Here is a 13,959-nt window from a genome sequence, read left to right on the forward strand (position 1 = left end):
AATTACGTCACGGGGAAGCAGAGAGCCCAGAGGAAACACATATCCGAGCGGAAATATTAACACGAGCAACATACTTGACGGGTAGCGAATATCAATCATTAGCAATATCTCACTATGGCGTTAGTTGCGTTTATATACTTGTCGTGTGCTGGGCGTAGGACACGTCCTCCAAATAAGCAACCCGAACTTTTATTATTTACATGAAATCCTTGTCATTCCTCATGCCTGCTTGAGACCCAAGAGCTCGGTAAGCTTGAGCATGCTGACAGTAACCTTGTTCGTGGTGCTGGGGGGCAGGACGCCGGCACCCATGATGAGGAGGTAATCAGGGTCCTCCTCCATGATCCGCAGGTTGCGAGTGTATGCGCCGGCCTCAGGAGAGTCGTACGCAACCCACGCGCTCGGGTCGCCGCCGCGGCGGTTGATGAAGAGAGGGGCGCTGTTGCTTGACACCACAATGGTTCCGTTGCAGCCACCGACGGGAGACCAGACGACGTTGGGGCTGTTGATGGGGAAGATGCCGCCATTGGTGCTGTTGATATACATGTCGGGGGCGTCGGCGAAATTGCGGGGGTCTTTCGCGATGCGGTAGTAGATGGGGAACACGTAGGTCGGGATGATGGGAGCGCCGCCCCATTCAAAGGTGTACATGTGGTCGCCGTTGGCGAGCTGGGTGACGAAAGGCATACCGGGGCGGTCGGTGTATGTGGGGTAGGAGACATCGGTCACGACAGCGGACCAGGTCTTAAGGTCCTTTGTGGTCTGATGGGAGATCTCCTGGCCGTGCTCGGCCGAGCGCTGGTCGGCGTAGTAGAGAATCAGTTCGTCCTCGAAAATACTACAAGTGATGTTAGTAAATTTAAACTGCATGCGTTGCGTATCGGTTTGCTCTCGACTTACAGAATGAAAGGCTCCCAGACGGGTGTCTCCTCGTTGTTGGGAATGGCACGACCGCCGCGAGCGACGTGGGAAAGGAATTCCCAAGTGCGGCCCTTATCCTGAGAAGCATACAGGTCGATTTGAGTCTCGCTGAGGTCGGTGGGAATGCTGTTACCGGCCAGGAGGACGGTTCCAGCAGGGAAGCCTGCAAAATCCTCACGGAGCTCGTACAGGAAGGGCTGATAACGCAAGCCCCAGTTGTTGACCTGGTCGTGGACCTGGCCGACTTCCTCCCAGGTGAGACCACCGTCGAGGGACTCGTAGATGGGGAACCAGACCAGAGGGGGCTCCGGTGAGTAGTTCTCCCAAGTTCCCAGAAGACGGCCGTCGTCAAGCTGAACCGTACGAGGATACAGCACGCGGGGATCCGTGTAGTTGTCAGGCGGCTGAAAGATGAGGTTGCGCTCGAACGTCTCAAGAGCAGAGGCGAATCCGCAAGTGAGGGCGCTTACGGCGGCGATGAGGGCGGATCGGAGCATCATGATGACTGCTGCGACTCGACGATCTCTGCAGGATGCGACGCGTCTGGAGAACGATGTACGAGAATAGGTAAACAATTTTCCCCGGACCGATAAGCAACGCACCTTTTATAAGGTAGCATTGGACATCGCGTTCCTCACTGTTTGACCCATGGGGTTGGTTCCAGAGGAGCAACTGAGCCAGGGCTGGTGATCATGGCAGGCTGCACGATGCGACCTTGCCCGAGCCATGAGCTTCCTCTCGGTTACCTCGGCCATGTGGCAACTCTCTATAACCTTCTTAACCCTGGCTCAGCTCCCCCAGACTAGAGAAGCCTGGAGAAACATTGTCGTTGGCAGGTAGGGCCTACTCCAGAGTTGTCAAAGAGGAGCTTCCATGGCGTGAAGCACGAATCGACCACTGACTAGGTGCACCGCTGCGCAGCAACTGTATGAACTGTATGCGCTCCAAACAAATAACGGACGGTCGATGATGATGATTAGAGTCGCGGGACTTCATGACATGGTTGTGCCGAGATGGAAAGAATAAGATTGGGGTTGCGGGAGCCGGGCCAATGTTATCTCGAGCTCCGCCGTACAAACTTGCTCGTTTCCGGTGAACCCCAAGAACTTGACCTGTGGGGTTCGTGCGGGGGAATGGAGTCAAGTACCGAAGTTGCTCGTGAGAGATGCGCACCAATCAATTCAGCCAATTCCTCGGTTGCAATGATCACTCTTGGTTTAGCTGCGCTCGTCTGCCTGTGCCTTCATCTGGGCTGTGAGCCGTTGTTAACAAGGGAAGGGGAGGGGAAGTTGTGGATTGCCAAGCTGCCTGAGCTCAACAATCTTTCGGAAACAGCTTGCTTGGAGCGCGTTGCTTCCGTCGGTTTCCTACTCGGTCATCTCACCGCCCCTCAATGCCAAATGATTCTACTCCGTAGAGTTGCGATTATGTCAACAACACAACCTGGGAGTTGGCCCAGTGGTTGACTCCAAAATGGTAGGGATTAGGTACCCGTACTTACTTGGTAAGTGGACCCTAGTGCCTTGTGAGCTAGGTTTCTCTCAAGATCCTCAAGACGAGGTTGTTTTCTCTCCATATCCGCGTGGCATAAGTTAGCCACACCGTTTTCATATTGTTGCTCTTTGAAAACAATTGAGAAGCTGCCGTTGAGCTATGTTTCTCGAGATATCATAAACCATAACGTGAATGATAAGCGAGTGAGACAGACAAGCGAGTGAGACACAAAACTGCGCCGATGATGCTTCAACACAAATGGAGACGTTTCTTCCACAACACATCATGGCATCCAGAAGTAATGAGTCAGGCATACAGCTGGCCCTTCAAGCTATCAGAATCAATCCAGAGCTTAGTGCACGGGCTGCAGCTACGATCTACTCGGTCAGCCATGCAACATTGAGTCGACGATTGAAGGGCTCTACATCTCGAAGCGACAGGATACCGAACTCGAGGAATCTTACTTTGCTAGAAGAGCAGACGTTAGTTGATCACATTCTCGATCTAGATGCCCGATCATTCCCTCCCCGGATCCGTGGTATGGAAGAAATGGCTGATCGACTGCTTGCTGATCGCAACGCGCCTCCGGTTGGGAAGCGCTGGGCCTTAAACTTCGTCAAACGACAACCACAATTGCGGACGCGGTTTTTCGGAGGTACGACTACAAGAGGGCCCAATGCGAGGATGCAGAGGCTATTCGCGGCTGGTTCGCTCTTGTGAAGAACACAATCGCGAAGTATGGTATCGATGAGTTTGATATCTACAACTTTGATGAGACTAGCTTTATGATGGGCCAGATTGCATCTGGCATGGTTGTCACAAGTACTGAAAGGCGTTCAAACACAAAAATGGCGCAGCCTGGTAATCGAGAATGGGTTACAGTGATTCAAGCCATCAACTCGCAAGGCTATAACGTCCCGCCATACATCATCGTTGCAGGCCAATATCACCTCTCAACCTGGTATACAGAGTCAGGTTTCCCGGACGACTGGGTCATTGCGACGTCAGAAAACGGATGGACAACAAATGAAAGAGGCCTAGATTGGATCCAGCACTATGATCGTCATACGAAACCACGTTTGAGAGGCCAATATCGCCTCCTCGTCGTCGACGGGCACGAAAGTCACCACTCAACAGACTTTGAGCTATATTGCAAGGCAAACAAGATCGTTACACTTTGTATGCCGCCTCATTCGTCTCATCTACTCCAGCCCCTTGACGTTGGGTGCTTTGGTCCGCTAAAGACGGCGTATGGGCAACAAATTGAGGATAAGATGCGGCGGGGCGTAACCCACATCTCAAAGGAGGACTTCTTTCCTGCATATCGCAGCGCATTTAGTCAAGCGATGACTGAAAAAGACATCCAAGGGGGTTTTAGAGGAGCTGGGCTTGTTCCTCTGAGTGCAGAAAGCGTCCTATCAAAGCTGAATATCCGGCTACACACTCCAACGCCTCCAGCATCACTACCACAGACACCTCCGCCTTGGGTTTCAAGGACACCAAACAACCCAGTAGAGGCAAGCTCTCAATCCAACTTTATTAAGAGTCGGATCACTCGTCACCAAAGCAGCTCCCCAACCTCTATTTGCGAGGCTGTTGAACGACTTTCTAAAGGTACAAGAGGCATCATGCACCAAGTAGCCTTACTTAGATCTGAGGTACAGATTCTTAGAGACGAGAATAACCAACTCAGTCGACGACGGAGAACTAAGAAAACACGCCTACAACATGGAGGAAGTCTTACTGTAGCTGACGCAGCAGATATACAGTCACAGAAAGATGTGACTGCGCAGGTTCAGGAGGAAATGCGTCGTACTAGTGGTCGCAAACTGAGGGCCGAGACAGGTCAGCGACGGTGTGGCGTTTGTGGTCACCCGGGACACAATTCACGAACGTGCCAGTTTATTGAAGAGATGTCTGAAGATGAGGATTATGAGTAGTTTGAATTGAATTGATGCTGTTGATGTTGATATGGAAGCCAGTTTATCTCATCGGCGCAGTTTTGTGTCTCACTCGCTTGTCTGTCTCACTCGCTTATCATTCACGTTATACGGAAGCTTTACAGTTTTCAAGGCGTACGGGTGTCGAGAGCGTTCACGGAAGAGAATCAAGATCAGTACGTCGTCAAGTTGACTCATATAGCCCGGCTTATCCTTTAGCTGCATGTAAATGTGGGAAGACTTGCCAATGAACCAATAGGAAAGTATGACAATCGTAAAGGAAATAGTCGCTGCGGCGAGAGAATTAGTTAGTCAATTGAATCATATTCATATACCAAACACTAGGAAACATCGCTGTTTGTAAAAACTCGGAGAGTTCAAGGATAGTACAAACCCAAAAGAGATCCGGAAGTTTCGAAGAGCTTTGATGAAGTTGGAGGATCCAGGCCATTGAGAAGCTATTGTAGGTACCTTAAATTAAAACAGCCTGTTTCGTCTCATGATCATTACCATTCATCGACTGAATATGATTCACGATTCAATGAAAAGAACCCAACTTTAACTCCGATGTCTTGTTGAAACCACATGCATCAATGGCATAGTCTATCGACCTTCAATACCAAGTGATCCGATACACGCTATCGTCATGTTGATCCATTTCACAACGAATCTCGAGCGCAATGAATCGTCTCTGAACGCAGTTCCCTAAGTCTTGGCCAGATGTTCAAGTATCTTGAAGCTCACCACTAAGGAACAGTAATACTGAATCGACATTTGCTCTAATTTCACACATCAAAATGTTGTGTGAAGGCGTAAAGTAGTCTGCAAATTCCCTGATGCTTGATACTTGCGTCCGACTTACTACTTGTGTTCTCTAGCACTTCAAGGAGGAGTTGTCCTTTGTTATTACTTCCACGGATCCGATTGCCAGTAAGCGCGTTTCGGTACGTGTTATGTTTGATATCACTTTCTCATAGCTAGCTGGCCACCGCATCGTTGACATAGACATTTTAATCCAGTACCTGCTTGTAGAAGTGGAAAGCTTCGTGCGAGACTTTGTTGCGCATCAACATTGTTCTTAGGCCAGCGAGCGAGGAAATCTGCAATTATGAGCATATCTCAAAGATGGTGCATTGGTCCATCGTCTTGCGTAGAATCGGAGTGTGCTCTTGTGTGAGTAAGATATTGTGAAATGCCTGCCTGAAACTCTCATCTTGGCGTACGATAGTTTTCATTAGTTGATTACAATGTCAGCCAATTGCATAGATCACGCGATAACAAATCGCCATATCAGGCAGGTCTGATCGCGCGACTTCAGAGTCTTCCGCGTATACGAGACTTAACCTCCCTTCATCTGGTTGTTGGAGATTGCGGTATCGGACTGTAATGCGATGAACTGAAATTACACCAAAGCGTAGATGTCTAGTGAAAAGATGGCGGATTCAGCTGCCTATTGCGTTAAGCATAACCTCAATAAAGCGTTCCGCAAGTGCCGAGCCTGTGCGTGAATACGAGAGTAAACCAGGGTCTGATAACATCACGAACAACTTCAAGATGCAATGCGACGTTGACCTGCATTCGTTCTCTCACCACGCCGCGGATTCCGCGATCATAACGAAAACGACTTCAACTCAAACAACATCCACATATAAGCCTCTCTCCAGGTTCAGGCCTCTATCGGTTCTTTTCATCATCAAACTCGCTCACTATCATTCTGACACTCGTTATTTCCAAATCGGTGTAAATCTCACCAGAATACACTGTCCCTTCGTTTTTGCCAGCTTGGCGCTTTTCTTGAGCCAGGCCGCCGCCTTTGATGGAAATATCAGACCCAAATCGGAGTTCATTCCAAACGCCTTTGTGGTCGAGCTCCGAGATCCAGCCAGTCTCGGCCGCCGATCGGACGAACACACTCACGTGGCATTCAAGCGTGCGCTCTCGTCCTTGACCTCTTACGATGTTAGATACGAATACACCAATATGGACCTCTTTTATGGGATGTCGATGAATGTTCACAACAACCAGTCTCTCGCAGCATTGAAGGCTCTACCTGAAGTGGTCAATGTCTCCCCCGTGCAGTTCATCCCGCGACCTCTCGCTGCTATCGATCATGAAAGTCACTCGAAACATTCCTCTTCATCGCGTTCCTCGCGGACGCTGGAAAAGAGACAGCAGGTTCCCGAGAACAACTTGGATTACAACACCCCTCATACCATGACTGGAGTTCATCATGTGCATGCTGCCGGCATCAAAGGAAAAGGGGTCAAGATTGCCGTCTTAGACTCCGGTGTCGATTACTATCATCCTGCTCTCGGCGGTTGTTTCGGACCTGGGTGCAAGATATCGTTCGGACATGACCTCGTGGGTGATGACTACGACGGATATGACACTCCAGTCGAAGATACGGATCCTCTGGCTGCTTGTGTCGGAGGGGGACATGGCAGTCACGTCTCAGGTAAGTCGCCAATTAGCTCTTAGTGCTTGAAACATACTGACTGAGTACCTTACTTGAGGAATCATCACTATGGAATCGTCATCCAACGATACTTTCAAAGGAATGGTTGGTGTCGCACCCGAAGCAACTCTAGGCATGTACCGCGTCTTCGGCTGTTCCGGCGGCGTCGGCAGCGACGTCCTTGTTGCCGCCATGATGCGCGCCGCCATCGACGGAGCCCAAATTATTAGCATGTCCATCGGTGGTTTCTCCTCTGTTGGGAACTCGCCAAATGACCCTTACCACATCCTGGTCCAGAAGTTAACGGACAGCGGTATCGCCGTAGTGGCCGCCGCGGGCAATGACGGAGCCAACCTACCCTTTGCAGTCAACGCCCCAGCGAACAGCCCTGCTGCCATTGCAGTCGGCTCTATCGAGAACACTCTTTTCCAAACGTTCGAGTTGGTCGATTCTAATGGCGAAGCAATTCGCTACGGCAGTCTTTACCCCTTCCCCCTGAACCGTACGCTCACGGCTGTGCATGTCGGCGATGGGGGTGTTCAAGGCAACTTCGGATGTCGGGCGGCGGATTACAATACCATCGAGAGCAAAGTCACGGGCTCCAAGGAGGCTTACGTCATTGTTGTTCGACGTGGACTCTGCGGTCTCTCATTGATTCAAGATGTCGCAGCTACGGCAGGCTTCAACAACATTCTTACGTACCCGGACAAGGACGTTCTTGACAACCCCTTTCTGGAGGCGTTTAGTGCTACCCTGCCGAACACTGCGCGAAACTTTGGCACGACAACAAATAACAAGATTCAGGTTGGGTCTCTGAAAGGGGGATACTCTGTGACGTTTCGAACTGCTGTCCCCCAGCTTACTCAGCAAGCATGGGGCGGCCAGATGAACAACTTTAGCAGTCCAGGTACGTGGCTTGGTCGAAAGATGTGTTGTGATCGATGAGGACTGGATAATCTAACGTTTCTCTCTAGGAACCGTGTGGGACTTCAGTCTTAAGCCCCAGATCAGTGCGCCTGGCGGCCAGATCCTGTCAACCTGGCCTCTTGCTGCATCAGGTTGGGCGCTGGCTAGCGGAACCTCGATGGCTACGCCGTACCTATCCGGTGTCCTCGCACTCATGAAGTCACGATTCCCAGAACTTTCCGTGACGGAGATTCTCAACCGTCTGCAGTCGACCTCAAAACCTACGATCCGCGCCACCCGCGACGATGTTTCGCCTCCTGTTCATCAGGGAGCCGGCTTGGTCGATGCCTACCATGCAATCTTCTACCCTTCGTTCGTCTCACCTGGCCAGTTTGACCTCGGTCCCAATGAAGTCGTCGCCAGGTCCAGCTACTCCATCAGCATCGCAAACCCATCAGACAAAGCCACACAATACACTCTGGGTCACACCTCAGCTCCCGGCATGGCTCGGTACCCTATTCCGGACGTACCGGGCCAAGTGGGATTCTTTAGCAATATCTATCAACGGCTAGCCTCTCTTCCTTTTGCAGCGACTATCAACTTCCCAGAAGGTTCGACAGTAACTCTGGGCCCGGGTGAGAGCAAGAACATTTCTGTGGAAATCCTACCGCCGCAGAATCTCCGCGCTTTCATGATTCCTTTTTACTCAGGCTTCATCTCCATCTCCTCCGACCGGAACGAAAAGCTGTCTATCCCGTACCAAGGCGCCGGGTATAACTACACCGCCGCTCCTAGTTTGGGAACTGACCCCGTGCCGCCTTTTGTCCTCGGACCCGTAACCGAGTATCCCGTGTTCGGAGCTCCGCAGCTAGTCACGGCCGACGGCTTCGGGATCCAGGACTGCATCAAGATTGATCCAGCCGAGCTGACCCTGTACTACGCCGGAATGCAGCCCGTGCGGATCGAGCGGCTGGACGTTGTCCGCGCAGACACAGACTTCAAGCCGACGTGGTATGGATTCAATCAGAGTAGACCTTTGAACTACACGAAGACAGCGCACCCAGTCAACGGTACGGTCGCGGGTGCCGAGCTGTTGGGTAACCTGTACGTTAACTACAACTATGCGCCTGTGACTAGCTTGTTTGACTCCTGGCCTTTTCCGAGGTTGTGGGACGTGGAAACTGCGTCTGTCCCTATGCCTATGTTGAAGGGCGGATACAGACTGCTGATCTCTCACTTGAAGTATGGTGCGGATGAGAACAAGCCTGAGGATTGGTCTACTTGGATGAGCGGTGTTATCGACGTCCCGCAAGATTACTACCAGTGAGGAAATCATGCGGGCAAGATAATTATTACTTATGAAGTGTGTCCAAACGTACTTAGTCCTCAACCCTTATTCCGTGTAGTGGCTCAAGCGTCTCCCAATTGTACACATGTACCGCCAAGATCAAATCAGCAAATTATACGGTGATGATTAATACATACGATTCGAGGCAAGTGCTTCTTATAGGTATTATAGAACTGAAGTTAGGCACGAGAATATTCCTGGGGGCCAAAACACCCAACGCTGCAAGGCCAGCAAATGGTCGCTGTCGATGAAACCGCTGTTGGGCTGTTGTCTTGGGACTGCCGAGGAGCTTGGATCAAATTGTCCCAGAGCGGGAACTTCATTATTCCCGGGGAAAGACTCCAGTATTTAAACTTCCTTGTCCTGAACCTAAAAATAGTAGGGATGCCGCGGCCCGTCTTAGCAGAGTGCGCAGCTTTATATTGAAACATCCACAATATGCAGCGCGGTAGTATAAATAATGAAGATGATCTGACTATGCGGTTATATGCGCGGTCACTCTTAGTCCGGAAGGCAGAGACGGGCCGGGCTAGAGTCCGATATGGTGGTGGTGGTGGTGGTGACTTCAAACTTCAAACTTCAAAGTCCACTTGGCAATCGAGAGGTTTTTGGGGGTATCGGATTAGGATTACTGCGTACATGTACAGTTATGCTTTTACTATTTACATAGGTATTACAACTCATTCAGTCCCGCTGCTGCACAGCAAAGCGCAAACCCTACCACCACCACCACCATTGCTGCCGCTTCTTGATCCATTTGTGGACCAAGGGAGCGATGTCGAGGTTGTTCTTTTCGAGGTGCATGAAGTGGCCATTGCCCTTGATCCCAATCTCACTAAGCTTGATCCACTCCGGTTGGCCTCCCACCTGCTTCAGATAGTCGATGATACAGTGATCGTAGGTAATGTGGACACTGGCCTCTCCGGTCAAGGCCAGGTAGGGGACGCTGGCGATCTTTGGAAGTTTTCGGACAGGTTCCTTTTGCAGGTAGCAATTACGATGAGCCAACGACGGCTTACCTACAGACTCGACCGTGGCGTTGAGTTCCGCGGCGCTGGAAACCGCCGGCTCGTAGTCGACGGGGGTATTGGTCAGACCCCAGGGATTAGCCGCGCTGCTGGTCAGACCATAACCGTACGCGCGGAAGGGGATCGTAGAGGGCTCGACATTGATGCTCCCAGCGAGATGCTGAGGACAGTCATTGGAGAGGCCGACGGCGAACTTAGAGCCCAGCGAGTGAGAGACCAGGTAGGACTGAGCGCCAATGAGGGAGAGGAGCTCACACTCAGCGGCGCGCATGGCCAACTCTTGGGAGACTTGGCTGGTTGTATATGGGATGAAGCTCTGTTGGAACTGGTCAAAGTAGGGATCGCCGCGCATGCCCGTACCGGGCCATTGGGTGTGAAGCTGGGACTGAGGGTAGGTGTTGTAGTTCTTGACGCCGGTGAAGCCCATCTCGACAAACTCGGCCAACATGCCCACTGCCATGGTGAAGTTGGCTGCGTTGTTGGCTGCGTTGTTGGCTGTGGATCGGCCGATGCTGTTGGCATCGACGAGGTAGACCTGGTAGCCTTGCTTCAAGGAAGTAGGTTGCCCACCTGAGACGATTGTCAGGGGTGTTGAGCCATGTGGTTCCCGGAATACCGCCGCCGTGGATGAAGACCAAGGGGGTAGAGCGAAGCGTGAGGATGGGGGTGAGCTTCCCGACGTAGAGCTGGCCGATGGTGATGTTGCCCGTGGGGTCTGGTGCGCTTTGGCCCCCGACGTAGAGGAATTCTCGACTGTGCAACGTCTCTGAGGGTCTGCACGTGGAGCTGACGGCGTTGACGCCGATGCAGCTACTGTCGGCACTTGAGGTGGCCGTGACCGTTGATGCGGCCAGCGCGAGCGCGGAGAAGGCCGCAAATCGGACCATGATTCTTGTGGCTGGCGGGACGTTGAAGCAGTTTGACACACGCCAGACAAGAGGGAGAGGAGCGCGCCAGATGCGCTCAGATTTATCTGGCTGGAACACACAAACAGGTCAAGCACGCATCATCAGACGAGCAAAGAGAGGGCGAGAACGAGTTCTAAAGCATGGCTTGCGAACGAGAACTACTGTTAATATACGCTAAACGACCGGAGCTTGGTTCGTTTCTGTGTTGGTTCGGATCAAGCCAAACAGGACTCTCCAAATTGCATATATTGGAGCAACGAACTTTCGAACGCAATCTCGGGGAACTGGGCAAGACTGGGTCCAACACCGTGGAGAGAGTGTTCCCCTCGTCGGACGAGTTTCCCAACCCATCGCAGCCAAGCCGCTGCTCGCAAGTCACCCCTTGCCAGCCCATCTGGACAAGGCAGAGGCGTGACGTGCTAAAGAAGGGGGAAATCCCGGAATGCTGAGGAACCTCTTTTCAGAGTTTCTGACTGCAGCTTTGGGCTTGTCCGATCTTTGACGCCCAAGGTTCACCATTGGACCCGTGCCGCGAACTCGCAGGCCTTCCGGCGTTCGCGTCGCAAGGTTGGCTGCCGACTGCATAGGGTGAAGGGGGGGCCATGACTCGAGATCGCCTCACCCTCCACTTCAGCTGCACTCTTTCAAGAAAACCTTGACCATGCGCTTAATCTATTAGCTGGATGGCCATCGCGGGCCTTGGTGGAACACGAGCCAAAACAGCGGCTCGTCTTTCCCATGCTGTTGCCCGCTGTTCACTGTTGTTGCGCAATGTTTGCAATTATACTAGGGACAATGAATTGTCTGCGAGTCTGTGAGTCTTCGATCTTTGAGCCCATCCCACGTTCCCGGGACTTGATCCACACCTTATGGGGTTAACGCGAGCTAGGCCATCACTCATCAGGGAACTTGATCTTGATAACCACGATGTGAAACCAACCTAGACTGCGCACTATGATACATCAGATTCTCCGCCATGTTGCTACCTTCCATCTGATCGAGTTCATATCATAAAGCGGCCCGGCCTCCCCCTTACAGATGATCCATTCCCTCGTGTCCGACCTGCCCCTGACTTCCAACCCAGACCCCCCTTCCCTTCGCCATGTCGAACGCAACGACCTCAGCGAAGATTGGAAAACCGCCAAACAACGCGAGGGACTACAACATCATCAGGGGTATCTACCGACAATATGGCGTTACGACACTCGATCCCAGTCTGGGCTACCTCTTCGCCGCAAAGGAGCCCGCAAACGCCGTCCACGAGTCCAAGCAAGGCGCCATCATCGCGGGAATGATTGTCGTCTTGCTCGCCATCATTGTACCGACAGCAGGAAGACTTTGGGTTCGAGGACGGGGGGCACAAACCAAGTTCGGATGGGACGACTGGGTCATCATCGTAGCGGCGACTCTTGCGGTGGTATATCCGATCCTACAGATCCTCGTCGTCGTCGACGCGGGAGGCGGCACGCACACCTGGGAGAATACCTACGACGACTACCAGTTCTACTCGTATTACCTCACCGTCTGCCGACTACTCTACTACCCTATTGTCGGCATCATCAAAATTTCCATCACTCTCTTCATCAGACGGCTCGTCGACACAGCCTACAGGACCTGGAGGATTCTTGCGGATATCTTCCTCGGAACGCTTGTTGCATATGTCATTGCCGCCTTGTTTTGGAGCATCTTCCTATGCAATCCGCCACGAGCTGTATGGGACAGAGAATTTGCAGGAGCTTTGGCAGAGCCAGCGACGTGTGGAAACCAGTTCCTCAGTACGAAGGTTCTCAGCATCATCCACGTGGTGCAGAGTATCCTTCTCCTGGCGACGCCAATCATCATCTTGTGGAGCATTCGCATTGATAGGGGCAAGAAGATCAGGCTCTTCATCATCTGGGCCTCTGGCGGGCTCACTGTGACTGGCGGTCTCTTGCAACAGCTGCAGCCATTCACATCAACAGACATTTTCTGGGACTACACCATCATCCTGAGATGGACGGTCCTCGACATATCCATGGGCATCGTCACCGCCTCGCTACCTGTGCTCGACGCGGCCATCATGGGATCATGGCACGCCGCAAAATCTACACTCGAGCTATCGAGTCCCGACAAGCAGAACAGCAGGGGGACGAGGGGAACACGAGGAACGAATGTCGAGACGATCAGCTCCGGGCCGCGGAAAAACTATGCTAGCTCGGCTGAGAACATCGTTGGCAAGGACGACGGCCTTGAGATGGACGTTATTCAACACAACGGGCCAGACGTGACGAGCGATAATCACTCGATACCAGATACTACGGGCCATGACAGACGACACAGGGTCAATAACATGGTATGAAGAAACGATTTAAATGATAGAAGTAACATAGTGTAATCCATAAACATAGAATAATATCAAAACACTATTGCTGTGCAAAGTTCAAACAGGATCCATCGTTCATCACATCTTTACAATCACGGCCAAATTCTAAGTCCCCGAAATCCCGGATAGACCACCAGTGTACGGAGTAAGCGCAGACCGGATCTGGCAGCATCCCGAAAAGCACCCTTGTTGTCTCGTAAGCGAACCCCAGAGAAAATTTGCAGGGCAAACATGGGCTCCACGGCTGCCCTGACTGCCCTGACTGCCCCAAAGGCTGGCAGAAAAAGCCTGTGCAAATCCTTTGATATATCCCTGAGGCTTTTTCTCGCGAGCAGATTGTCGATCGCCTTGTCCGTGCTTGTTTGGACTCCCAGTCGTAATGTGGGCGCGCCGCGCGCGCTGATGGGTCCTTGATAACCTGCGGCCAACGACCCATTTAACCAGGAGAGAATGACTCGAACCTCGTGTTTTTCCTTTTCGATCAGAACCCGAAAACCAGGAAACACTCGACATTTGCCGGACTGGCGACGGCTCCACCATTATCATCGACGGTCTTAAGTACGTGCGCTGGACCAGGTTAATTAACCAGAGCACCTT

At 52.0% G+C, this 13,959-nt stretch overlaps 4 protein-coding genes across 4 annotated transcripts; 2 read left to right on the plus strand and 2 right to left on the minus strand.

The window, feature by feature from the left end:
• Positions 1-219: 219 nt before the first annotated feature.
• On the minus strand, positions 220-1,421 carry BDP81DRAFT_334063 (BNR/Asp-box repeat protein; the record flags this gene model as incomplete). Its single annotated transcript, XM_060585723.1, has 2 exons — positions 220-838; positions 901-1,421. The coding sequence occupies 2 exons, from the start codon at positions 1,419-1,421 to the stop codon at positions 220-222; spliced, it is 1,140 nt and encodes a 379-aa protein (XP_060438552.1).
• A 4,914-nt stretch (positions 1,422-6,335) lies between these two features.
• On the plus strand, positions 6,336-9,043 carry BDP81DRAFT_400293 (peptidase S8/S53 domain-containing protein; the record flags this gene model as incomplete). The annotated part of the gene is made up of 3 exons (XM_060588669.1): positions 6,336-6,810; positions 6,869-7,717; positions 7,785-9,043. The coding sequence occupies 3 exons, from the start codon at positions 6,336-6,338 to the stop codon at positions 9,041-9,043; spliced, it is 2,583 nt and encodes an 860-aa protein (XP_060438553.1).
• A 738-nt stretch (positions 9,044-9,781) lies between these two features.
• On the minus strand, positions 9,782-10,979 carry BDP81DRAFT_400294 (uncharacterized protein; the record flags this gene model as incomplete). The annotated part of the gene is made up of 2 exons (XM_060588670.1): positions 9,782-10,662; positions 10,709-10,979. The coding sequence occupies 2 exons, from the start codon at positions 10,977-10,979 to the stop codon at positions 9,782-9,784; spliced, it is 1,152 nt and encodes a 383-aa protein (XP_060438554.1).
• A 712-nt stretch (positions 10,980-11,691) lies between these two features.
• Positions 11,692-13,647, plus strand: BDP81DRAFT_360899 (uncharacterized protein). The gene is made up of 2 exons (XM_060586409.1): positions 11,692-11,814; positions 11,890-13,647. The coding sequence occupies exon 2, from the start codon at positions 12,103-12,105 to the stop codon at positions 13,336-13,338; it is 1,236 nt and encodes a 411-aa protein (XP_060438555.1). The 5' UTR covers positions 11,692-11,814; positions 11,890-12,102; the 3' UTR covers positions 13,339-13,647.
• Positions 13,648-13,959: the final 312 nt, after the last annotated feature.

Source organism: Colletotrichum phormii, assembly GCF_030913505.1.
Source record: "Colletotrichum phormii strain CBS 102054 chromosome Unknown BDP81scaffold_35, whole genome shotgun sequence".
NCBI lineage: Eukaryota > Fungi > Ascomycota > Sordariomycetes > Glomerellales > Glomerellaceae > Colletotrichum > Colletotrichum phormii.

Excerpts from the sequence above, each read along its gene's own strand:
- BDP81DRAFT_360899 (XM_060586409.1), top strand. The coding sequence starts at position 12,103 with ATGTCGAACGCAACGACCTCAGCGAAGATTGGAAAACCGCCAAACAAC.